This window comes from Bemisia tabaci, chromosome 1 (genome assembly GCF_918797505.1).
Source record: "Bemisia tabaci chromosome 1, PGI_BMITA_v3".
NCBI lineage: Eukaryota > Metazoa > Arthropoda > Insecta > Hemiptera > Aleyrodidae > Bemisia > Bemisia tabaci.
In genome coordinates, this window is record NC_092793.1 from 65678081 (window position 1) to 65704861 (window position 26781).

Genomic DNA, 26781 nt, shown 5'->3' on the forward strand with positions numbered 1-26781 from the left:
TTTCTTTTAAATTGCCATATTGAAGAAATAATATCACCTAACATCGATTATCAGAGTTGATTTTGTACATAACCATACATCTCGATATTGAAACATGCTGGGCTGAACAAGCATTAGCTATTAAAGATGGGGATGAAAGCCAGAGCCGATACGCTAGTGTGTGTTGCTGACGGTCGATGAGTACCGGTGCTACTTTCTTTTGATAAAGTGATTAATCTCATATTTCACGTCTAACTTCTGTGTTATTTATGCCTTCGTAGCTAAAATTGTTGCGTTTGTCTACTCGCCTTGATGATGGTTCTGTAAAACCGAAAGGCCACGTTATTTATTATAACCCACTGTGAGTAATGAATTTATAAAGTATGTATTATCACAGCGTATTGGCTCTAATCCTAATATTTTCAATACCTTTCGATGGGTTGGGGACTTACAAAGGTAATATTCGCCTGTACTCCATAATTGGTATACATTAGAGAGATTTTTCCTAAATGGTCCGAATTGTCACTTTTTCTTTTAAAGGGGCCTAGGTGTCAAGCTTTTAGGGAGACGGTGTAAGTCATACTCTGTTTTCAAAAAAAAAGTAGAGGTAAGGGGCAAAAAATTCATTATTTTTGCAGGAAAAAAGCGTTACGGGCACAAAGCATGTTAGAAAATCCATTAGGCAGTCCAGACGCCAGAACTATCGGTTCAATGACCATTGAGGCTGCACGCGGGTTTTTTTTTCTACCCCCTTTTTAGTGCTTCTCATCTGGTGAGCAAATGGGATAAATCCTCGTATCGAATGAAAACGGCACCGCTGCGAAGAGACGGAGCCTACAGATTGGGTCGAAAGCATCGACCCGAGCATGTTTCAACGACGATTACATGTTTACAACCCGGGACTTTGTCCGGAGGGCTCGTAAAAACGAGCTTTCATTTCAAACGCACCCAAGGTGTGCGTGCGAGTTTCGCTTGAAAATTCCGCACGGCGGCCCATGATACCGTACTAAGGAAAAACGCCGTATGAGCCTTCACGCGTTGCCAGATTTCCTTTGAAAAAGCACACATTTCTTGGTATAATTATGAATATTTTTCGTCCAATTTCACAGACAATTTTATTCATAACTGCACCTAAAGTTCCTGAAAATTTTAAGGAAAAATATTCTTAACATTCCTCAACAATTAATTTTTTATCAATAGAAATTTGGCAACTCTCGAATGTTCATACGGCGTTCTTCCTTAATGCGGCAGTGTGCTATACGTACTCGTTACAGAAAGGCGGTCGCTTGTCAACTCTTCGCTTTCCATGATCTCTCATACGCCGGGTTTGATAATGAGATCAAAGAAAATCCTCGTTTTGACCAAAAACATTCCACAAATTTCAGATAGTCCCAGCAAAATACGCTACGACCGGATATGAGAAAAAAGACCTTATTTTTTGGGGGACAATATCCTTTAGCTTTTGGCAAAAACGTAAAACAGGTTTTTCTACAACCTAAGAATTTTCATCTTGGAGCATCATTCCTCATATCTCATTCAGTTTCAAAGGCAAACTTGCGCCAACATTTCTACATTCCCTTCTTCCACGCATTTGCAACAAGTAAAGGAAAATCATCTCCTGAGAAATAAGGTTCTTCTCACAGATCCGATCAGTATTGTCCTTGAAACTTACGCCCGTTATTCGGAATAATTCCTGTTTGATACACTTCAATTGGTGCAGTGTATTTTCAGTATTCAGACACAATTGAGTATATAAATTCCGCGACCATTGGAGATATGCCAGATAGATATAAGACATGATTTGAAATAGTTTTCAGGCAAAATGTGTTTTTCAAAACGTCAAAACCTATTCTAAAAAGTAAATAAAGGTGAATTAATAATTTTTCCTTGACATATTCATCATTTCTCTGAAATTTCCCTGTTTTCCCAGCGTTCCCCGGCTGTGGTAACCCTCATTAAACAATGATACTTTTGAATTCAATCATAAACACTGGCTTTCCGGCATGGGCCGCGGACAATGCTTCTGTATGTGCATTAGTAAGTCTTCGAACGAACGATAAAATATGACTAGAATTGAAGCGGCAGCTGTGGTGTACATCTAACGACCACATTACTGCGATTCATCACACGGGAATGCGAAGCTCGCGTAAAACCAGCCATGGCCAATTTCTTGCGCCAACACCGCGTATCAGTAAAACATATTTGCATGCGAACCGGGAAAACATCCCGTTACTCGATCGAATGACGGCCGACGTAACCTACGAGCGACAAGGTGCAACAGACTCTCACCTTTCGAATTTTCCATTGCCTTGTGTCGAGCAGTCTCTTGCTCGATGCTCTATTCTTGAATGAGTTCGACTTTTGGGAAAACCGTTTCATCGGTCGAGTGACGCTGACTTCGAAGTCAGATAAATCAGCTGAAATTATATTTCTGCGGAATTTGATCCCTCTTTAACTTTTTGTCAAGTTGAAACTTTGTTCTTGCTGGGGAGACCACACGCATTTTCCACTAGTATAAAATGAACGAATCACACAATTAAGTATAAAAATCTCTATGGAATTTAATGGATATAGAGTGCATGCTAAATAAGTTTACGCACTTCTAGACTACGACAGATAAGATCGTCTGACTTTTCGTAACTGTTACAAGAGAATTAAACGCAAGAAGCAAGATGGCGGAGCTTATATCGCAGACTAAAATTGCGTAAACTTAATTGGCGTGGACTCAAAGAATACTTAAGACTTAAATTGCCCAATATTTAAATGTACCTATGTTAGCTGGCGAGTGCAACAACAAGTATAGGAGGGAGATACAAGTCAGAGATCAGGAGGCAACATTTCATTTTTGGTGAGATTAGAAAAAGGTTATTTATATGGAGAAAATTAGAAAAACATACCACGGAATTGTTAACCCATTAAAGTCATATTTGGCCAACATACCTGCAAAAACAAGAAAACAACAATTAATCGAGAGGCCATGGCTGAGGAAGAAAAGAATAAGAGTATAACAATCAAAATTCAGAATAGCTTCAACTCATATTGGCAGACCAAGGGTGGACAGCCAAGCCTTGTACTCTATGGCCGCGACCTAAGTTCTGTTCTCACAACAGAAACAGGGTGTTTAACTGTTTACTAAAACAGAATGACCAAAAATTAGTACTTTTACAGTACTTTTTCAGTACATTCCCTAGAAATTCAGTACCTCCTCAATAGAAAAATTCGGCACTTTTTCAGTACCTCCATTTGACGAAAATTGAGAAATTTCAAAAATTTGAATTTTTCGCTCAAATTGCGACAAAAAAGAACAAAACTTTTGAGCCTTCTGGCCGAATTTTCGCACTTTTTCGATACTTCCGGACCGCCCTCAAAAAATCTGTATTATTTCCGGACTTTCCGGAAATTCCAGACTTGTAGACACCATGAGAAAAATACTGTAAGTATACCAAAGAAACTGCAGGACCCCTGTGAACAGAAGGTCCTGTCTGCAGCAAGGACTGTCTTTTTGCGTAGGAAAAAAAAATCGAAAAAACGTATAAAACGATAGTCCATTCGTGTTTCGCTAGACAGCTTTTCAAATTGGGGATAAATCTATTGTGCAAGGATTTCCTTGCGGTTATTACTTGCATAAGAGAGAATTACACGCGTCTCAAACCTCATTTTCATGGCCCATGACAGAGCCACAAACCGTCATTTTCCGGGCGTTGGCTCGCTGGATGGAGGAGGGGCGATGGGATCTGTTGCACTCCATTCCGGGGCCGAGCGCGGGATGGTCCGGGGTCCCCACTCGAGCTTCACTGATTCAATGAGGCCACGCTTCCACAGGCAGCGTTCGACATCAAGTCAACCAACTCAACCGCGCGAATGGGTGCGAGGATTTTAGAAACATGTCTCTTTCCACAGACAGGCGTTGGCAACGCCAATCAGGAGCAATAGACAGAGTTAATATCACAGCACCCGGTATAGAGCGGTTTACTTACTGTTAGCATAGCCTCATTGTCGCGCTGTCTGTGGAACCGCACCTTTAGGGCTACACTCATAATTGCTCCTTAAACGGCTCCTACCTTTAAAAGGCCTCGTGCGGTTTTCATTCTGTGATTAAGGTAGACTTAAGGGAGTATTCAACATAGTTCCACAAAAATGACAATTAAACCGGACCTGGAGTAAAATTATAAGCTATAACTCTGGAAATTCATTTTTCATTTAAACGATTTACTACCGCAAAAAAATACAAAATACGCGGTAAAAAATCCCATGATTTTTGTAGACTTTGAGTAGGGCTTACTCTAATTTTCACAAAATCAATGCCATTTTTTCTTCTGCAATATTTGTAGGCCCCAAAAAATGACTTCTGGGTTATTCCGTGCTGCTTTATCAGGTGCCCATGCTCTGATTTCAGCATCGACTTGGTGTTGAAAAACGTAATATTCCGCGAACACGGACTAACATAACCAACCATCAACGATCTATCTCTGTGACTTCATGTCGAAGCGATTTTTCTCCAATTTTTCGAATAATGGTGCGTTGATTTGTAAAATCTAAGATCCATTCAAAAATGTTGAGAGGGCGCTTTCGATCCTTTGTATAGGCAACGAAACATCCTACATGTTCAAATAGTTGCCCGGAAAGTTTCCGTGTATACGTGCCTATTCAGGGTGCCCCTGTCATTCAAATTTCGTACTTCGCTCAATATCCTTTTCTTGCTTTTTCTTTACTTTCCCGATTTTTTTTTTTTTTTTTTTTTTTTTTTTTTTTTTTTTTTTTTTAGCTATTCTTAAAAATCCTTGCTTTTTCCTTACCTTTCCTTCAATTTTTCCACACCTCACACGCATTTTTAATTTTATCCGGATTTGGAAAGTAAAATGATGGAACGACAAAGGAATGAACCGAAATACACGAGGAATTGAACCGGAAACTTAATAAATGGAAATAGCATATCCCAAAGGATGCTTTATAGAGTTAATGACAAAAATCTTGAATTTCCGTAACTTTTCACGGAAAATCCGTACCTTTTCCGTACCTCCATACTGACCTTCGAAAATCCGTGCTTTTTCAGTACCTCCGTACTTTTTCCGTACAGTTAACACCCTGACTATTGCAGGTAAGTTTAATTCCGAATAGCTTCATTCAGCGACTCAACTCAAATTAACTTCAATACAACGACGAAACTCTACCTTCACTTCACGATATGGCAAACGGCTCAGCTGCGGTCCAAAACCGTTGGGTGATTTTCTCTTTCCTTTAATTTTCATTATCCTCACGCTTCTAATGTCCTACTATCTGGTAGCTCGTTTTATTGTTCTCAAACGAATCGGTTGACGGGTCTGTCTTCGCTCGGTGAAAACTAGATTTTCTCCGCCTCTGCTACGCCTCGCTTTGAAGGCCAGTGTGTCACCGTACATTACTTTACCGAGACTCTGCAGGACTACTGATTTCTACTAACTATTGCTTCCTGTAAAATCTCGAGATATATATTTCGGTGGCAAAAGTATAGGTAATTTACGAGTACTTTTGCTTACTTTAAGTTTTTAAGGACAACTTTGAATTTATTGCAAAACTATGACTTAAGATAACTTCGACTTTAATAGGTGTAGACTTAAACGATTAACTCCACAAATTTCTGAACTTTGTCCAAAGAGAACTCCTAATCAATTAATTGTAAAATTTAATTGATTTAGACGGTCATAACTTCATATCTTCGGTAAATCGTCATTGAAAAGTTAAAAACACTTCAATTACGTCCTAACTTCCTGAAGGAAAACTATCTAAAACATCGCTGTTCAATTTTAATTAAATGTGTGTAAAATAGTGAAAATTTGTGGAAAAACTGTGGGTGGGTTTAAATCTAATAAATGAATATATAAATAATCCGAAGTTAAGCATGAGCAGAGACTTGCAGCCACGAAAACGTATTTTTAACCTTCTTTCATCGATTGATAAAAGTCCAAGGCAAAATTGTACCAGATATTTTTAAATCCCTAAGAAATTGGTTCAATTTCAAAAATCAACGAGGATTGGCCTGTTTTCAACGGACAGGGCAACTCCTGGGCTTTCTTCAAAAATTTTCATCCGTAAGATTACGAAGACTGAAGTGATGGAATGGTGGAATATCAGGCGTAAAAACACAGATAGAACTTAGAATGATACTCAAACTGTTGTTCTATTCTATCTTCTTTTGTCTCTTCACGACAGCAAGAGTTTCATAAAACCTCTTATCTGGGGAAATCGATTAGCATTAAGATCCCGAACTACCAAATTTCCTACTTCAGATCCGGCTAGTCTTCAGAAAATGAATTAGATCATCATTTCTAGTCTTCACTACGATCGGTTGGTAGCAGATCACTTTCAGGCTCCGCATTGTTGATGTGATGACATCACCAAGGAAGGAAAGCCACGAATCCAGTGGACATTGCCATGGTGCAGTATGAACCGTACTTTTCTGCGCTTCGTGTAGGCAAATGAACACTGTGTTATGCAGTAGTGCGTTTCTGAGTTTCGTGTATTCAAAGTTTCCACCAACATGATCGTTTCTGGTGGCGCCAGAAGTTTGTGAAGAGTTTTCCTCGTTTCACTGTGGCTCAATCAAATTACTTGTGCTTCGGAGGGATGAAATAATAAATTGTTAAAATGGAAAGACTCGCATGAGTAAATTTAGGTGAATAAGTTTACTAAAAAGTTTCTTTCCTCCAAGACGATTGCAGGCCCAACTTCAATCTGCGCCTGCTTGCAGCAATTGATAGACAAAGTGACAGACAAAGGAGACAAACGGAAAATGGAGCGATTTTATGGGTGGAAAAACAGGTGGCTGCGATGGACGAAGGAGGTGAGCAATAGTGTAACGAACATCTACGGAAGTTCGTACATAATTCGGACCGCGTTGAGCAGAAAGAAACCAAGCCACATCAGTTTCTGCCGAGTTTAACTAGGCAATCTAATTTTGTACAAAAGAACGTTAGTGCGGATTTTCAGAAATTTGCTTCGTACTACGCAGAAAATTCGCTGAAATCTACAAACAAATCCGCACAACTGTTCTCAAGTAAAAAATTAAATTGCCCAATTAAATTTGACGATAGCTGATGTGGCTTGGTTCCTTTCTGCTTAACGCGGTCCATTTTTCCCCTTCAACCGTTCCAACCAATAAAAATGCCCAATTTTTCTCCCGACTTCTTTTATTATCGCTTAGCCTATTGATCTCAATAATCAGCCCCAGGCTGATTATAATCGACATTGAGGAAGGTATCAGGAACATCCGCATGAGACGAGTCTATGGATAAAACAGAGGTGAAGGAAGCGAGGCAAGCATAACCGCGACGACTATGACGTCACAAGACGTTAACAGAGTTTTTCGGAGCGGGCGATAGGGGGCGTTCAGTTCCGTTGTAACTGGACGTAGAGACATGCGGAGGCAGCGGTCGAATCTGCGGTCGGTCAGTGACACCCTTCATGCTCGCGTGAATTCCTCGGCCGCCCGAGAATTTTCCCGCGGTCTCACATCATTGCCGACGGAAAGCTTTCCTTAAAAAATCGCTCTGACGCACGGACCGGGCCGATATTCGTTAAAAGATGAGCGCTAGATATTTAAAAGAAGGAAACCTTACAAGGGCCACCGCTGACATCACTTCACGCTTATGCTTCCGTAGTCGACTCAACGTTGCCGAACAGTAACAAACAACGACGGAGTTTTTTCAACAGGATTTGGGCACTATAATATCAGCATTACGTAAAAGCAACGACGAGAAAACTCGTTTCCTTTTCGAATTCACCGTCGTTATAATCTCCTAAAGAAATCACAAGGGGGCCACAGTTTCCAATCGGAACTCCCTGATTTTCAAACATTTTCTCGACAGATTTTGAGCAAATTTCCTGACTGCGGATACATGCAAGATGCTACATACTTTTAGACCCGGCTAAGAAAAAAGGCAAAGCTACAATATGAACTGGGTAAGAGTTGGTCACTCCCGGTCCCGGAGCCGCAATCTTCGGGCGATCTTCCACATTTCAAAAACCCTTTTTCGGCGGTCTTGACATTTTCTCGTTCGGTCGCGAAGGTTTTGAAGCCCTGACATATCAGTTCCTCGCATCAATTTGTGGGTACGACAATAATAACAAGGTTGTCACAGAATTTAGAAAATAAAATTCCCTGACATTTCCCTGATTTCCCAGACACATTTTGGCGAAATTCCCAGACCTTGAAGATGTGACGGATGGTTAAGAAGGCATAATTGAAAATAGTTTTCAGGCTAAATTTGTTGTTCGAAACCTCAGACCCATTCTAGAAAGAAAATGAAGGTGATTTGACAAATTTTCCCTGACGTTTCCGGCTTTTCCCTGACGTTTAGAAATTCCCTGACATTTCCCGGTTTTCCCTGAGGTTTAGAAATTCCCTGACATTTCCCGGTTTTCCCTGACTGCGGCAACCCTGCCCCGAGGCGGGGAGACCCGGCATCGTGGGGCTGAGCCCTGAGTCGCGAGTGCAGGTGAAGCTCTACGAGTTGAAAGTTGTGCGCCGAGCTTAGCGCCTACCACCCACGAGCCGGCGACATTCCCGGAACGAACGCGTTTGACCAACTTCCCGACCAATCGCCCGCACCGGTCCCCGGCCGATGGCAATACCGCACCCGGGTTCCACCACGCTCCAGCACGGCCACCTCCGTTTCCGTCACCGCTAATCGCATCATCGTGGGGGTGGACCCAACCCCCGGCCCTCCGCACGCACACGACCAACTACACCCAACGATTCCGCATCCGCCTTTGACTTTCCTTCCATCCACTTCGCCGCTCAATATCACCGACGTAGAATTCCATCCAAGAGAACAAAATTTAAAACGTCTTTCTAAAAATTACGTACCTCCAAGCCTTTTTTTACACCCTGTGACTCTTACAGACATCGTAAAGTTCTCGTACAATCGTAAGTTCTCGCATTTAATGAGTCTTTAATTGATTTGTGACCGGTCAATGACTACATTTTAATAAATTAACATAATCAACGCATGAAGAATCCCAGAGACAAAAGACCCTCCACTAGTATCTTGGCCATGGTGGAAGCTTTTACTTTCGGGACTTCAGCTTTCCACTGATGACTTACCTACATGGTTTGGTTAGTGCTCAACAACGTGTTGGTAGTTTCGTTTTGCAAACAAAGTGAAGTGTCGGAAACTTGTTTGGCTCATGACGTCACCCGAAGCTCATCATCCACCATGTAGGTAGGTCAACAGCCGAAATTAGGGTGATGACTGTTGCTCCCTAGTAATTGTCCATAAGAAATTGTTGAAACCCCGAAAGTAAAAGCTTCCCCCTGTCGCTTGGAGGCCAGTGGAGGGTCTCTTGTCTTTGAAGAATTCGCACATGAGGTTATGTTTCACAGTTTGTTTTGGTTTGAACCAGGAGTTGGATATTATATCGAATGACGTAGTCACTAAGTCCATCGGACAACAAGATTGGCACAAGCCACGGTTACCGTACCGGTTACCACTGGAGAAAGTGACCCACCCGGTGGTTCCGCGGCCGATGCCGGTGCGGTGTCCGATAATGGCGCGAGAGTGTCATCCAGACGTGTGCCACTAACTCCCTTGGCTCCCCGCTCGATTCCGATAAATCATTATCATAATGCGCCTGCATGACACTTCGCCGCCGGTGCACAGGTTCGCGCCGCCGCCGTCGGTGCATATGCCGACTATAAATACATTCGGGCGCCATAATAGCCCAAATCGTCGTTGCCAAAATTCACGAGAAGGGCCGCAGATTCTAGTCTGATCTTGCCGTCAACTCCACTTACGAGTACCACACAAGGGAAAATCGCCTTATCCTTGCTCCTGGTACGAAGTGGCGTATCTCTTTTTTACGTGAGCCCGGCCGTCCATATAACTCCATGCTTCCTAAGGCCCACGCGGAAATTGCAATAGATGCCTTTCGTCAGAGGAGCGACTTTATGAGCTTTCGTACCTTGCCAAATTTACTTTGATGAAATAAAACTTTTCGGGAGAACTTGTGAGTTTTTCTGTCAAATTTTCCGGAGAATTTAAAAAGGGCATTGAAATTTTCTGAGACAACCAATGAGACCCTTATTAAGTCCCTACTAAGTAGTATTAAGTATTACTTAAATCCTTAAGTCCGTAGTTATGTTAAGAATGGAGATGTTGCATGTGTGAGGAATTTGCGATTTGACTGTTGATTCTTATGTAAAAGTTCGCAAGAAACACGATGGTGCCACTGGTTTTCTCTGAAATCAACTCCCAAGCTCAAACAAAGCTCTCAAGTTGAGGCCAAAATGGAGGGGATATCTCGGGGAAATTTCCCGGAATTCCCTGTTTGTGGTAACCCTGTACATAGCTCTGAGCAAACTATCCCTCCGACTAGGATCCAAGTCGATCTGGCAACTTGAAGTGAGGCGCCGCGCCGTGCTGACGTTTCCGAGTTGGTGCTGCATTGTGCATGTGCCCGCTTGCAGATTTGATTACACGTTTTGACGACCGGAACTGGGACGACCGTTTTCGAGTTTCACTGATTGCGTATGCTAAGTGCGCTAGAGCCTCGGGCCTCAGGCGAACCTTATGATCTTCTGCCTGACCTATGAGGCAGAGCTTTGATACGATACAACGTTTTCTCAACATATCAAAGTTCGGGCCGCGTCTATCGAATCTAAGATCTCCTGATGATTATTCCCTTTCGGGGAAGACATCTCGGTCGAAACAAACGGCGGTGTTCAGGGGGCCAGCAACCCCATTTTTCCTTTTCGCAATTTTAAGAATAAAAAATTTCTGGCTGCGCCATTGGCCTTACGAATCCAAGTCCAAAAACCTACACTTGAAACGAGCATTTAAATATTGCATAGGCTATTACTGTGTAGGGACAAGGCGACTCAATTTGTTTCAGGGTTTCAAAAGTTTGACATGCCGTATCACGGAAAATTCAGGCCTTCGCAAGGTTCAATTTGAACGACGTGACGCAGCGTGAAGACTCGTAGAACAAGAGCCGCATTTTTTAGGGCAAAAATACATTTCAAAGGTTGAAATGACGTGGCTGAAACGTAAAAAAACAGCTGTAGATGCCTTAAGCTATATCGAAACTCAATTATCTCGATTACATCCGCGTAAGTGGACGTCCGAATTACTGACATAGATTGTAATACACAGGCCGCAGCTTAAGAGTCTGTCAAATAATCAGAGACAACGTCGACATGCACATTCGCATTTATCAGGGGCTCTAAGGGAGTTACTTTGGATTCTTAGTGTTTTGGATAAGGCGTAAATAGGGTACAAGATTCAATTCAACATATGGAACTTGCTATGCATCGATGACATTAAAATACGATGGAGGAAATTTGAAAGTAAAAGCCTTCGAATAGAAGTTAACTCTACGACAAGACGGTCTAGTGCCTGCGAGGTCACGAAAGAGGCAATTGGTAAGAGCATAAGAGCGAGACAGATCGGCCAAGCACTCCACACAAGGACAGCATCGGTGTGATTACACTGATCCTTTTACTTTTGCATGATCGATCCGATGAAAAAGAAGAGTGTGAGTAAAATACGTCCAAGCGCAAGGTGTGAAATTTTTCAGGACGAAAGAGCTGGAATACTTTGCGGCATTTGTCAACTCCTGATGAGAGAAATCTTGATTCAGTGCTACAAGTGCTCTGGGATTTTTTCTAATCAAGGGTTCATAAGTATTTCCATACTTTAATTCATTGTTTCTAAGCAATTATGTTTCTGCATAGAGAAAAAAAAGGAGGTGTTTGCATTTCGGGCATCTTGGAATTATTTTGATGACGTAGGTCGGCACGGCGACTTTTATCATCGATTTTCTTGGAAATGATGTAATTTACGGAAAAAATTCATTCTGTAAAAAGTACTTGAAATTATACCATGAGTTGATTGAAGCAAAAAAATGGGACATTATGGTCCGTTTTACGTACTTCGAATTCCGCATTTCGCTGGCCAGGTTGTACCGACTTACGTCACAGGGTAAACAAACCTCAAGATGCAAACACCTCCTTTTTTTCTCTATAATGTTTCTGTAGAAAGCCACTTGAATAGAACGAAACCCGAGGAAATTGACCACAAGCTGTCTTAACAAACAATAAACTAGTTTTTTTCCAAGTGTCACATCGATTGACTCAGTTCTTCAAATTTTTAATTCGTAGGGCTAATTGTTGAGATAAATTTATTGATCCATGTACAGGCGGCTTTCTGTAGCGCGCAACACATACGTGCGTGATGTATTTCCCTTCTTCAAAAGTAATTAAACGGATTGATGCTGCCATCAGAATCGTGTTCTCAAACGGGTAGATAGGATTATAATCAGCGCGGAACTTTCACCACTCAGATATACTGTATTGCATATTTAAAAAAACCCGACTTGAAAGCATTTTGCCGCTCACTCTTGAATAATAATAGGGTGTCGAACGCGGCACTTATCATAAAGACTGAATAACGTTGGCACTTTTCAGAGAGAGAAAAGCAAAGGCTCGAGACTAGGCAGAATCTCAAGGTCGCTTTAAAATGTCATTTCAAACTCACAGCGCTGATTTTGGACTAAGTTGAGTTGTTGACGAATTGCTCGCACCCACTATCAGCAGCGATTTTTTAAATTGGCAGCAGAGTTTTTTCTTCATTTCGTTCCATTAAAAATATCGATTTAGGTGAGGCAAGCTGCTTCATCAAGAATCGATTGTTTTACGAACATATTTTAAATGGAGGGAAAACATCATTGCCAACTTTACAATCGCCAATGCTCGCACTGCGTGCCTTAACAAATCAAGTCTGAAGGACAGGGGTAGAAATGATGGAATGAGTAGTTGCACCATGATGACAGACTTGGCGAGAAGTATAGTTGCAAAATCGAAGCGTTTGCCACGTTCGACGTTATGTCCTGCACTGTAAAAAGAACGGTGGTGCCAAGAACTAGATGCTTGAATTATTTACAGTAGTTTTGCAAATACTGTGGTGAGTATTTCATAATCCGAGTGACATAATTTTCCTTAGAGCAGAAAATTGATTCGAGGTCTACGAAGCTTAAAATTTTAGCAAGGGGTTTATCTATTCACATACGAGCGGACTTGCAAAACGAAAAGAGCGCAAAAAATCAGAGGATCATTGTTCGACTCAATTGCTTCGAAAAAGTTTAAATTGCTTGTTTTTATCGTATACGCCTGATAATTTACACTCATTAAATTCTGATTCGATTTTTTTCCTGGCCTTTTTCGGGCGGCGGCTCGCGGCGGCGCTTGGTTTGCGGGACGACCGGTGCAAGTGGGCAAGGAGTCGCAGCCGGTGACTCATCGATAACCTGGATCGGACGACCTCCAGCCGATCATTTAGGACACTGACATCTGGTGGGCCCAACTTGAATCCGCGCGGATTCGAGTCAACATTTCTCAACGTTGTCGAGTCGCCGAAACTTCCAAGTTCGAAATCCACGAGTGCTTTCCCCCGATAACTCCTCTTTCATACATGTCCTATTCGGTGCGAAACGGACGTATTGAAACGAGGAGTTCTTATGGCCCAAAAGCGTTGAGTACCTTCATACTGCTGAGCTGAGGAAGAACGTCGGACGAGCTTTCAGACGTTGCCAAGTTTCCTCCGAAAAAAGCCGAAATTACTGGGAAAATAGTGAACATCATTTTCTCAAATTTTTAGACAATTTTGTACGCAATTTAATCTAAAATATCTGAAAATTTCAAGGAAATATATGCATAAATTATGTGAAAAATACAGTTTACATCACGGTAAATTTGGCAACTCCCGAATGTTCATGCGTTCTTCCTTGGCACAGCAGTATAGGGAGAGTGCGGACATGTCGGTAATTTTGAAGTTAGGTTATGGAGCTTTAGGGGCCCACAAGGGCAGTCAACCAAAGAATTCATAGTATCCAGAGTGATTTATCATTACAATTGTTATGACCCATTGTAACGCACGTATTTTACTTATTTTATTCATCAATTTACTCATTTTTGCGAAGTAACGTTCATTAATGAACTTTCTTGGCCATCTTGGTTGGATATTGGAATCTGAAGATTGGCAGCGAAATTGTGTGTGTGAGAAGGTTGGCTGCCCTTTTGAGCCCTAAGCCTTGCATAAAGCCAGCTGCCTTACTCTCGGTCTCGGTGTAACACGTTTTCTACGAGAGGCTTGGGACTGTCTGAATTTGAAGGACAAAAAAGCTTAACATGAGGGTAAGATGAGGAATCGAAGGGGTGTAATGACGGTAAAAACCGCGATTCCGACCGATTTGGCAACGTGAGACAACTTTTAGAGCGGCTCAGTTGATGCCAGGCAAATCTCAGGCTTGTATTTTTCAATGCTAATCCATTCAACTCGCAGATTTGTGTCTCGCAAAGCGCTCTCGCAGAATATCTACAGGAGGCGGGAACAACGAAAAAGAACCGTTATCAACAGCCCAAGGTAGCACCGCGCTAATCATTCAATATTCAGATACATTATGAAAAATATTCCTTATCCATCGCTGGTTCCGAGCTTATTTCTGTTACATATATAATTTGAGCTTTTGAGGATTCATAATTTGTGAAATTTAACTGAGAAAATGACTAAGTTCAGATCAAGGGAATATTTTCTCAGCACTTAAACGCACGCACAATACCCTAAGTAACCGGCTCAATCGATCATTGTTTTACTTGCTTCACACCAGTGGCGTGGCGTGCTTTGCTATGTATCGATTGATTTGCCATTTAAAATCTATGGAAAAGGATCGATAAACAGAGTGTTTGCAACGAACATCTTAATAATCGATTCTTTACCATGAGCTTTAGATAAGGGAAATATCGATAATCGATCGTTCACGCATCGCCACTGCTTCACACACTCAAAAATGAGGCTGAAAAGACAGCGTCATCGGTGAGTATAATGAGTTATTTTCTGATATATATGGGATATCGCGCAATTTTCAGCAAACGACAAAATCTCAGTGACTCGGCTATTGATTTTCTGATCGTCCTGGCAGCTCAGATCCAAATACAAAATTGAGTAAACCAATCTCAAAACGCCGTTTCAACTACAATGAAATTTCAACAACGACGGGACCTTTCTTCAAGTATCTATCGTTTTCAGCGTGTGAGGTGGGCATTGTACAAGGGTGGACGATGTAGACAGTGAAAAAAGGCCCGACAGTCTACGTCACGAACACCCTCACACTCGTTAATCTCATTTTCACTTGGTGATTCGATAATCGAGAAGCACTTGAAGCGTCCCCGGCTCAAAATGGTTCAAGCTTCCGATTTCCGATTAAAATTACCGATGGAGAGGGAAGGAAAGAAATGACATCCTCGCCTATACCTTTTGCCAGAGATACGACAGAAAACATCCGCGCCAAAATTTCGCCAGAATTTGCTGAGCGCCGGTTCACTCCCACCATTTGTGACCTCATCTTTGATCAAAATCCGTAAATATACGAGCGTTCACGACAAGATGAGCTGGATGATCGACGTTTGATACTCAAAATTAAAAGACGATAGTCAAGAACTGGCTTGACAATAAAATTTCACCTGTTTTTGAATGTAAATGGCTCTATTGACGCTTTCCGGAGCTAAATCATACTGCCTGACCAAATAAAATCCTTCACTTTAAGCTACAGGTTGTCTTCATGGAATGCAACCCTCTCTTTGAATGGAATTTTCCAACCGTCTAATTCTCGGTTTTTAAGACAGATTTCCTCATGCATTCTCCGATTCTCCTAGGAATTATACGTTCACTGATTAGGTTCAGTTACACGATCAAATTGAGCCATCAAACTGAAGCTCTGATTGGTGGAAAAAGACCTGAGGTGAGGATGCGACCAATGAGAGGCCCAATTTGATGGCTCAATTTGATCGTGTAACTGAACCATTAAATCTCAGTAAACCAAGGAAAAGAATCGATGCTCTTCTGACAATTCTCACGATGGATTACAGGTCCAACCTACTTTCCTAGTCCCAGTCACAACGTTACTTTAGTGGTTACAATTGTTCCGGTCTCGGGAAGGATGCGGGCGTCTCATCTACGGTTCTTCCAGGTCTTGGACGCCATTTAAGATCCACAAAAGTTAGGTTAGCGATGAGAACTAACCTGCTTGCTCTGTCTTCTGGCCCGGTGGTGCCACTCCCTACTGTAAGTCCTCGAGTGGGGAGGTGCCGCCGAGCTCTTCTTGGGCTCCGCGGGGGCGGGGGTGCTGGCCGGGGGGGCCGGGGCCGCGGAGGGGGGTTTGGGGGTCGCCGCGCCGAGCGCCATCGACTCGGACACCGCCGACTGGCGCACGCTCTTGCTGGGTCGGATCGGCTTCGGCGAGGATTCCAGGAGAACGTTATCCAGGGACGTGAGGCAGCGCTTGTTGGAGAAGACGATCGACGAGGAGGCAGGACGTTCTCGGGTGCTCTTGGTGCGTCGCAGGAGACGGAGCATCTGATTCTTGATGCTCGTCGTCAGGGGCATCCCAGTCCCGACGCCGACGCCGCTCAACTCCTTCTTCTGCCCCGGCTCCCTTCTGCTCAAGACGGGCGCTGTCAACTTGCTCCCTCCGGTCCCCGACACGAGGTACATCCCCCGCGGCGCAGAAGACACCTTCCGGCTCCCGGCTGCGGCTGGCACCGAGCGGTAACACGGCTACTCGCGGGGCGACCCGCTGTCCGGGGCACGCATCCGACGACACTTGGCACTTCCACTCCACTTCACCACCGCACCGACACACCACGCACCACACACCGATGAAGCGCGACACTCGCGAGGGGGGGTTTTCGCACTGAGGAGACACGCGGAACCCGGCGGAGGCGCTCAACTAACGGTGCGGGCTCACTCCACGTACGGGCTGCGCCGAAACACTCACCGATGCCGCGATAACCGGCGAACGCCCGAAAACGGTGGCGGCGGATAAGCAACTCGCAACTCGCTCGATGGCGTGACGTCGCGTCGTCGTCGTCGTCAACGTCGGATCAGCGTCGGGGCGAGGCCGTGGCTCCGATTTGTGGCTTCATCGCCGGGCTCCTAGCGACATCACTGCTGGATCGGGCCTCGATCGCTCTCGCTCAGCACAACCTCCTGACCGGTTCCCTTCCCCGCCGCCCCGACCTCCGCGATTGCCGGAGTGGGGGCACCACCCCCCCCCCGCCGTCGCGCGCCGTGGAGGGGAGGCCGCGCCGGGCTAAGAATGCAGAGATGAATACTTTTCTTGATACTTGATACGCTCGCACGCACCGGCACGAGCGCGCCCGCCATCGCTCCTCGCGTAAAACGGCCCGTCCGCGTTGTCACGTTGAAGCCCGATGGCTACATCGATGGTCCTCCGATGAAGTGGTGAGGATGTATAACATCGGAGACATGCTACTTGCGATAAGCCTATTCGTTGAAGCCCGATGATTACATCGATGGTCCTCCGATGAGGTGGTGAGGATGTATAACATCAGAGACATGCTACTTGCGATAAGCCTATTGGCGTGAGTCGTGTTCGATTTTCGGCCGATTCGGGAGGCATCATTTCGGACTGCGGTGAGATTCGGTGTAAACGTTGGTCAGGGGTCATTAAGAGATCCAATTGTACAATTTGAGGACGGATTCCGATTGGTTGAGTGCTCATGTGTGTCCATCCGCCAATTTGCCCCTGAAAGACCGCATCGGATTCCACGGGGGCACTTCGATAAGGAAAGGATGTATGTTTTTTTTTTAAAATGGACGCCGGAATCAAGCAGATGACGATTTCTCCTCTGGATTGATGCGAAATGGATCAAGTCACTAACGCAGTAATGTAATTATGACGAAGTACAGCCACTTGTCGAAAAGTGGAACGAGTGAACGCGTATAGTTCACTAAATTAGCCCAAAAAAGTGCAATGTCAGTGGAACACTACAATGAACCTCCAGAGAAGATGCGACCGAAGCACTTTGTGCTTGAACCATGTCTCCTTTCCAGAATTTTTTGCGGAAGAAACATCAACATTAGCAGATTCTAAGATCAACTTGCAAGTAAAACCAATATTTCCAGATAACCGCAAAGCACCAATGATGTCCCATCAATCCATTTGATCAATGGTTAAAGCTCACAACAATATCGTCCTCAGAAGTTGATTTCGAAGCTTGCAGTTGGGTTAGGGACGTTATTATGAGTCACGGACATATGGATTTCGGATCGTGCATCCCCCAGCTTGAAACCCAGCTGTCGAAGTTCGAGTCATTCATCAGACAGGTCCTCCGATACTTCGATTGACTCCATAGACGTTTCAACCCAAGTACTTCAGATGTGTGACCTGAACTTCAGGTCCCATCCACGAAGCTATTTCTTTGTGTGGCGCGATAGAGCACTTCGGCAACAGCTTATGTACCCTCGAAACAGGTAACTCATGCAGGATTATGAGTAGCCGGAGTTGTTGCGAATGCTCACGAAGCTGTTTCGCACACCTATAACGAAATAATTAGAGAAGCGCAACGCGTCCTCGCGTTTTCTAATTGAATTTCCTTGTTGCCATTTTTAAAGCGGTGTTCTCAGTAGTGAGCAGGTTCTTCCGAAATTAGCTCCGGCAATTGTTGCCGAGTGCAATATCTATACGGCACCATCTTCAATTCACAGGACTCGAAACATTCGTCTTGACATGTTGCCATTCTCGGCAGTCGCAGTCTCAAGCATTCGTTCGGAAGAAACGTTGGAAATGTCCGGCCGGAATTGGCAAAATTACAGGTGAGGCGAGTAAACTTGAACTTTCTTAAAAATCGAAGATTACTGTCTATGCTTGGCATAGCAACCGATTTTTAACATCAAAAGAAAGGCTAAAATCATTCTACACTGTCTCTGTAGGAATCATCATCTCGGGACTAGATAATTTTCACTGCGTCAGTTGCGCTGGTCACAGAATCGTGTTTTGATGTTCGATCCTTGTAAATCAGCTAAAAAACAATAAGATTTGTACAGCAACTCCCTACGTTCAATAATAACCGAGATGACACGCTTTGAAAACTTCAGTCTATGACGTCATCCACCGCGGTCGTGACACCCTTGGTTTCTTCCACCTTACTTTCATCTGTCAGGAAGACACTGGTTCTGACAAAGACACAATTTCACTGGTTACTCAACGTGAAACTCGGATGAAAGCAAGGTGGAAGAAACCGAGTGTGTGTACTATCACTACGGTGGGTGACGTCATAAACCGAATTTTTCAAAGCACGATTAAACGTAGGAAGTTGCCGTTTAGACAGATCTCATTATTTTAAGCTGACCTACAAGGATCAAGCATCAAAACACGATTCTGTGATCAGCGGAACTGACCCACTGAGCCAACATTTTTCTTCTTATTCTGAAAGCAGGGTGTCTACTAAAACAGGCTGGTCAAAAATAAGTACTTTTACAGTACTTTTTCAGTACATTCTCAAGAGATTCAGTACCTCCTCCAACAGTGAAATTTCGTACTGTTTCAGTACCTCCATTTGACGAAATTAGAAAAATTTCAAAAAGTTCAAATTGCGATAAAAATGACAAAACAATTTAAAAAAATCCGGATCTTTTTGTGGAATTTCCGCACTTTTTCAGTACTTCCGGACCGCCCTTAAAAAATCCGTACTATTTCCGGACTTGTAGACACCCTGCCCCCTGAGCCGACATTTTTCCTCTTATTTATTCGAAAGGGTCGAAAAACCTGTTACTGGTCCGTATCGAGATATTCGAAGGGAGAGCCACGATCCCGAGCTGGACAATGTGGACCGCGAGGCGCTAAAAATAGAGCGGGTACTGACCGCTTCGGCCACGCCACCGGGATAACGGTTGACAATTAACAAGACAAATAGATCGATAACACACGGAAGTTTTGCGGAAAAAGCGATGCGGTACTGCGGACCACCGAGACTACGAAAGCTCCCACCGACATGGACACGGACGCGGCCTCCCTCTCCGACACCTCAAACGCTGATGCCCAAATGGACTACATTTTGCAATTTGGAACTATAAATTCTAGCCCGGTTTAAAAACAACGTATGCACCATTCGTTTTTCCCTATGCACATCAGTATTTACCCAGAAGAGCCAGGATTTAAAGTTCCAAACTGCAAAATGTAGTCCAAATGTTCCCTGATTTTCCTACTTGTGCACTGAAAGAAAAACTCCGGCCGTGAAAGCCGTGTTTCCGGGCTATATAGACATACCGTCCGCGTTGCGGGCTCAGAAGCCGAAAATTCCGAGCGTAGCAACCGGAGAAATCGAGGCTACGGTTCCAGCACCCGGAACTTTCGGCATAAGAGCCTTGAGTATTTTGACATCATATTTGTGAGGATTCATTGAAAATAATATCTCATTTACGCTGAGTCATTGAGCGACGTTCGTTATGGTTGTTTCTGATATAAAATTGTAAAGAATTATCACAAATTTGATGACAAAACTATTTAGTGTTGATGCTGCTACAAGTTATGGATCAGTTCATTGCATTAATTTAACACAACATTGCGATAATTATTGCTTCTTAAAGACGTAGACCGTGTAGCACAGCAATGTAGGGGTGGATCTCGTCCCAGGACCACTAGGATCACCTTAATCGCCCCCCTAAAACATTTTTATGTTACGCTATTCGATGATTAGGGTCTAAAAATCATAAGTACAAATAGCAGAATTTATAGGGAGACTAAAAAAGCACTAACTCATTGTCAGTTTTCCTCCTGGGAAAACAAGGGTTATTAGACAAGAGTCTCAAAGGGCTCGTAGTGTTCAGTCAGTCATTTTGGAAAGTTATGTTAGGACGAATGATAGTGTAATTCAAAAATTGATCAGAGATTCTCACCGTTTTGACTCGTGTGAAAATATGGAGAATCAATTTACCTGAAACAAAGAAAAGATTTCAAGATTAAAATCTTTCAAGATACGTATGTTCATGCAGTTCTCATAAATTCAACTTCGAAATGGTACACGATGATGCATCGATACTTAAACCGCAGAAATTGTCATTTCTGTGTCGGTTTTACGGTCGAATTTTAGTTAAATGGGGAGAAACCATCCGTTCTAGTCCCGTTTCATTTTATTCCTTTGCATGGGAGAAAATATTCCAGTAAAAGTAGGCGCTAAAGTAAAGGATTCTCAACAAATCAAGTTTAAAAAGGTCAAGATGGGCCTTAAAAACGAACTCTTTCATTCAAATATAGAGTTTCTTAAAATCGGTGGAGGTTTATTTAATATTATATTTACTTAAGTTATTGCGTCTGCTTTTCGTAGGATCAAAGACATTAAAATATTAAACATTAAAGGCATTAAAATATTCCTATCTTAATATGATAACTTGATCAAACTTACGAGTTACGAGACCTACAATAGGTGTAAAAAAGAAATTAATAAATAAATAAATAATTTGGCATTGAATTTTGAAAAGTATCTTTTGCATTAGAACGAAAACCTAAAGCTAAAATATGAGTACCAAGCCGTTTCCTTTTCGCGTTTAAGAGTACTGTGCCTTGGAAGAAAAATACAGCGGCGAGGCGTGAATGATCGAATAGCGATGTTTCCCCCTTTGAAGCTATGGTAAAGAATCGATTAATAAGGTGTTCGTTGCGAGCACCCTGTTAATCGCTCCTATTTTAATGATTTCAATGGCAGATCTATCGATAAATCGCAGATCACGTCACGCCACCGAGAAATAATTTTGGCAAAGACTCCGGATTTAAAGAAGAATAAACTGAAAATTGAGAATTAGCGACGACGACTATGAGAAGGAGCTTGATGAATGGATGCAACAGGTTAACGGAGGAGGGACAAGGAAGAAAAGTGGAGGTAGGATTTTTTCAAATCAAGGACGCCTGCTTCCTCTTCTCCAAGGCTGATCCTCGCCGTTCGCCGTTCGATTAGGACGAAGAGAACTGTTACACGCGATATAAGCGGCAACAATGTCAATCCCATAGCTGATAACTATAACAATTGTATACAGATGAACGCGTAATGAACATGCATGCCTCAATTATCTGGCGTAATGCCTTCTCCTTCTATACTCCGTGCTAAGGAAGAACGCCGTATGAACATTCGAGAGTTGCCAAATTTCTTTGGATAAAATGTTCATTTTTGAGGAAAGCTATATGGATACTTTCCCTTACAATTTTCAGGAACTTTAGGTGAAATTGCGAACAAAATTACCTGAAAAATTGGAAGAAAAATATTTACAAATTTTCCCGGAAACTCGTGATTTACCAACGGAAATTTGGCAACGCCTGAAGGCTTATACGGCGTTTTTCCTTAGCACGGCAGTATACCTCCCCGGCTGAGACAAGCTGAGGCTCCTGCGCTTGCGTTTGGTCACTGCTGTAACTTACATGATGCCGACAGCAAACTGCCGTGATGAAGGAACAACGCCGTATGAGCCATCTAAAGTGGCCAAATATCCTCCCTGGCTGAATTCCTGGGAAACTTGTTTACATTTTCCCTCCAATTCTTGCACCTAATTTTATTTACGATTTTATCCGGAAATTTCTGGGGGAAAATGCGTACATTTCCTGGAAAGAAAATTATCAAAGGAAACTTGGCAACATTCGAATACTCATGCGGCGTTTTACCCTGGAACGGCAGAGTAGGGATCCGCTTCCGTCTACTCTATGCTGAGAAAAAAACGCCATATCAACACTCAAACGTTGATTATTTTTAGCTAATATAATATGAATTATCTGGAAAACTTCAGAATATTTTAATTTTGAACTCTCAGATAATGCTCCTCTCATTTCAATTCGACTTACCTAAAAATTTCAAAGAAAACTATGCTTAGTTTTTCTCGAGATCAAAGGGCTTATTGCTATAGTTTTCCAAAAAGGAACTGACCAAAATATCTCTTTGAAAGTTGCTATACGAATTCTCGAGTAAGTGAAGGAAATTCACAAAACAGGTTTTAAAAAATCGTTGGATTGGTTTTTTCTAAAAAAATTAACACGCGCGGAGATTTGCAACGTCGCAATCAGAGATATGACTATTTTTTCCGTTTTTCACCATCTTCATCTTCTCTAGGAATTGAGAATTCATATCTTCCCATTCTTCTTTTTGTATTCATTATATTCAACGTATGATTAATTTTGAAGAGAGAAGACGTAACAGAGTGCTTCAGTTGGTGCGTAGTCAGACTGGTCCAATATTCAGAAGAAAAACCGAGTGAAGACAGTGAGTTGGTGCGCGAACACCGGACACATTGACAAGGCATATGTGGCGCCTTCTCTTTCCGAGCGGCTGGACACGCAGTAAGAAACAAGACAGAAGTACGAATAATTGCCGCGGCAATAATTGAAGGCGTTTTAAACGACGAGGATAGGATGGCGACGCGCGCTCGACGCAACGTATCCACACATCGGCTCCGTGCGTTCCTTGATAAAACTTCAAGCAACTCGAACGCGAACCCTTCAGAATTACAGTCATGGCCCTTGATTTTCATCCTTTCAGAAAGGAATCACAAAGAAAATGTAACGTGCTCAATAAACAGACTGCATGAAGAAAAACCTCCATCTAAGTTGGAGGGATGATTTGGTGCTTGGAGTTATTGACGATGCTCATTCCCTGATTTATTCTTGATTTTCAGAACCTCATTCCCTGATAAAAAATCCAAGTTTTCTCCCAATTCCCCACAATTTTTTGGGGGAAAAACCTTAAGAATTTTTTCATCTTTCAGTCGACTTTTTCGACACGTTTGCAAATTTTAAATTCCGAAAGTATTCTTGAATTTAATAGATCTGGTCGATAAAAGCTTCTGTTATTATGATTTGAAAATTCGAATATGCCATTTAAGAGGTCGACAATAGCGGCCCAGGTGCAGTGTCTTAAACCTGAATAACAACATTGAAATGTCCACTAACTTTGAAAACGAAATAGTCTCTATGCGATAGAAGAAGAAATTTCCGGTTTCTGGAACAAATTCCTTGATTTTCTCGTAATTTTCCCTGAAATTCCCTGATGAAACCCGGGTTTTTGCGGTCCTAAACACCATGTTCAATATGCGCCAGTTTTTTTTGTACGGAAATTGAAGAAAAATGGCAGAGGCGTTCTCTGAAAGTGATTGAGACTACTGCTTGCACTTTGAAAATACTGCCATGCTGGGAAAAAACGCCGTAGGAGTTTCAGGCGTTTAATTTTCTTTGACAAATCACTAATTTTCAAGAAAATTTGTGACAATTTTTCCTCCAATTTCTCAGGTGATTTTGCTCGCAGTTTGATCTGAAAAGTCTGCAAATTTCAAGGAAAAATAATGATAATTTTCCTCAAAAATAAACATTTAATCGGAGGAAATTTGGCCACTCTCGAATGTTAATACGGCGTTCTTCCTTAGCACGGCAGAATAGCAGTGATTTTTACTGCTGTAGTGATCGTGGACACGCCTGTATCAGGATGCTTTAATTAGTCGCCTTTTTAGAAAATACGAACGAAAAAGAACATAATCAAGGATTTGTAGACTTTGCGATGATATGAATTTTTCAACATTAGCTATCGATAAGTTACGGCCACAGCCACGGCTGTGATGGGTGATACTGTGTTGATATACGCTCAAAGGAGCGTCAACTTCTTTTCGTTGAAAATCGAAAAAGAGATCCGTAATGGAGCAGAATGTGTTCGGTATCTAGTTGTTGGTTTACTTTCGGTGCTGATCAGTAATGATCCTAGATTCGATAATGGTCCCGGTCCGATCCAGATCTGCCGCAAAGGCGTGGAGCTGCCACTAAAGACTCGAGTTGGGTTAGATTGGGTCACGCAACTAAATCAACTCCGCGGCAATGCGGGAGGTGTCTCACGAAAATGAAGGCGCGTCGCTGCAAAATCACGCAGATAACTCCTAAAGTTGCCATTAACGGACGGTTTTTATAAGTAACTCTCCTTTCTCTCTGGTTCACTGTGTTCGAAAGAGTGCACATCTGTGTTTCATGTGGACACTGAGGTCTAGGCTCGCTCCAGAATTTAAAGATGCTGCGTAATAGAACTATCACACTCATGCCATGCTAATAGAATGATTCGGCATAAAAACTCGCTACGCAGTAAACACACTTGGGTTATAAATGTCAGGTGCTAATTATTAAGAAGAATTAGCGGGAAAGAACCTTAGGAATACGGTAGATCGTAAAATACATCGGCTTATAGGTTTATAAGCCCATAGGGATGTAAAAACTATACTGCTTACTAGCAAATTGTACTTAACGGAGGAAAATACTCGAGCGAGGGAAAAACTAAGCCATTTTCAAATTATTAGCCTCCACAGAACTTTTTGGACGTATTAATTTTGTTTTAATAACTTCCAAGTCGGAAGACATAAAAATACCAGGACATGATGAACTAGAATATCTTCTTTTCCTCTCATTTCTTTTCTGGTTTACACCTGACCTTTTGACAATATTCCTTCGATTTCAAGTTTTTTATAGCTCGCATTTCATCGATTCACAAAAGAAAAACATGCTATTATGAAGTTATCGCTGTGTCATGGGTTAAAGCAACGACTCCAAGGACCACGGAGTTAATTTCTAAAATAGAAAGAAAGGAAGAAAACCGGGAAGATGTGGAGATCAGCAAGAGAAAAATTATCGCTAAGCATTTTGCAGCTTTAAATTGCTTAGTGCAGGAAATCTTCTCCATCTTCAACTTCCCAACTGTGGCTGATGGATAAGGTATATTACATGAAAAACGTCCATAACCAGGACTCCTGGTAATACCGTTCAAATTAGATAGGAACAGTGAGTGTCTTTCCTACTAGGTTAAAAATCGGAAGGTAATTGAGGTGACAAATTAAACTGATGGGATATTTTATTGCAAACGTCGCAATTTTGAGGGCGCTCTGAAATTGGAGATAGGATACGTGAACGGACTTGGTTGAAAAGTCCAAGCGCCTCACCAGTCTTGGAGTTTCACACGAGTACCGATCGCATGCGTGAGTAATTTTTATTTTCTTACTGCAAATTAGAGCAAAAGCAATGAAGCTTTCACGCTTTAAGACGGTGATAACTTCGCATGTTTTGCTGATATTTTTTCCGGGAGAAAAAAACACTCAGTCTTTTTTTTCTTCCTTCGTTTTTTCCTGTTAAATATTTTTAGTATACAAAAACAAAATGCACGTCAACTCTCTCAGGATTTGGCGATCTGGATGGACTTCGGTTCTATCGTATTGAAAAGCGAATTTGTGGTGGCGAATATTGCGAATAACGGATAGAATAGTAAGGATCCATCACTATTTTACTACACCATTCTTTATATTTGCGTTGGTGTAACTCGAGTATCTCAATTCTTCATTCATTAAATGAAAAAGTCAAGTTATACCATTCGGATGAGTTGTTTAGATCCGTTCCCAGAACTTTCTCCACTTATCTTTGTTGACACAAGATCTTTACGGCATGGTATTATAATTGCACATGAGATATTGGTGCAGGTTTGCAAAAACGAAGTGTTACCTAGTCATTGTTTGAAATCCTCCATAAATGAGTCCTCAGACATGTGTCTACTTCGGGTTCTCGCGAATTTCCGTAGCAGGCATTTATTTTTTTGTAAGGGTTCAGTCATTTTTGTTTTCCATTGAGATTGAAATTGGAATTATTTCTTAGTTTGGCAACTGATTTAATGACTGCGTTACTCAAAGAGGTGGTGATCATAAGTTTTAGAAGGCACTCAGCCTTTCAGACTTAAATGAATAAATTGGACATGTGACATCCTTCCTTGCTCTGAATATGAAAAACCCTAAGTCCACAAAAAAAGGAAAGTCTAGAAAAGACTAAAAAATAAACTGTTTTAATAAAACCAAATGCAGCGAACATGAATACTAATTTTCGATAAATGTGTTTGTCGGCGCGAAGACTATCTACGCATTATGCAGTAATGCAAATGCATACGACAACCGTCTCTTTCTGTAAGTTTTAACGAGCAGA

General features: G+C 42.3%; 1 protein-coding gene and 1 long non-coding RNA gene across 2 annotated transcripts in view; both read right to left on the reverse strand.

The window, feature by feature from the left end:
* LOC140225729 (uncharacterized) overlaps window positions 1–26781 on the reverse strand; it is a 95792-nt gene that overhangs the window by 29027 nt on the left and 39984 nt on the right. The window lies entirely within an intron of this gene.
* LOC140225728 (uncharacterized) lies at window positions 60–17405 on the reverse strand. Its single transcript, XM_072305602.1, has 2 exons — window positions 16032–17405; window positions 60–2919 (listed from the first exon to the last, which is right to left on the reverse strand). The coding sequence occupies exons 1-2, from the start codon at window positions 16500–16502 to the stop codon at window positions 2887–2889; spliced, it is 504 nt and encodes a 167-aa protein (XP_072161703.1). The 5' UTR covers window positions 16503–17405; the 3' UTR covers window positions 60–2886.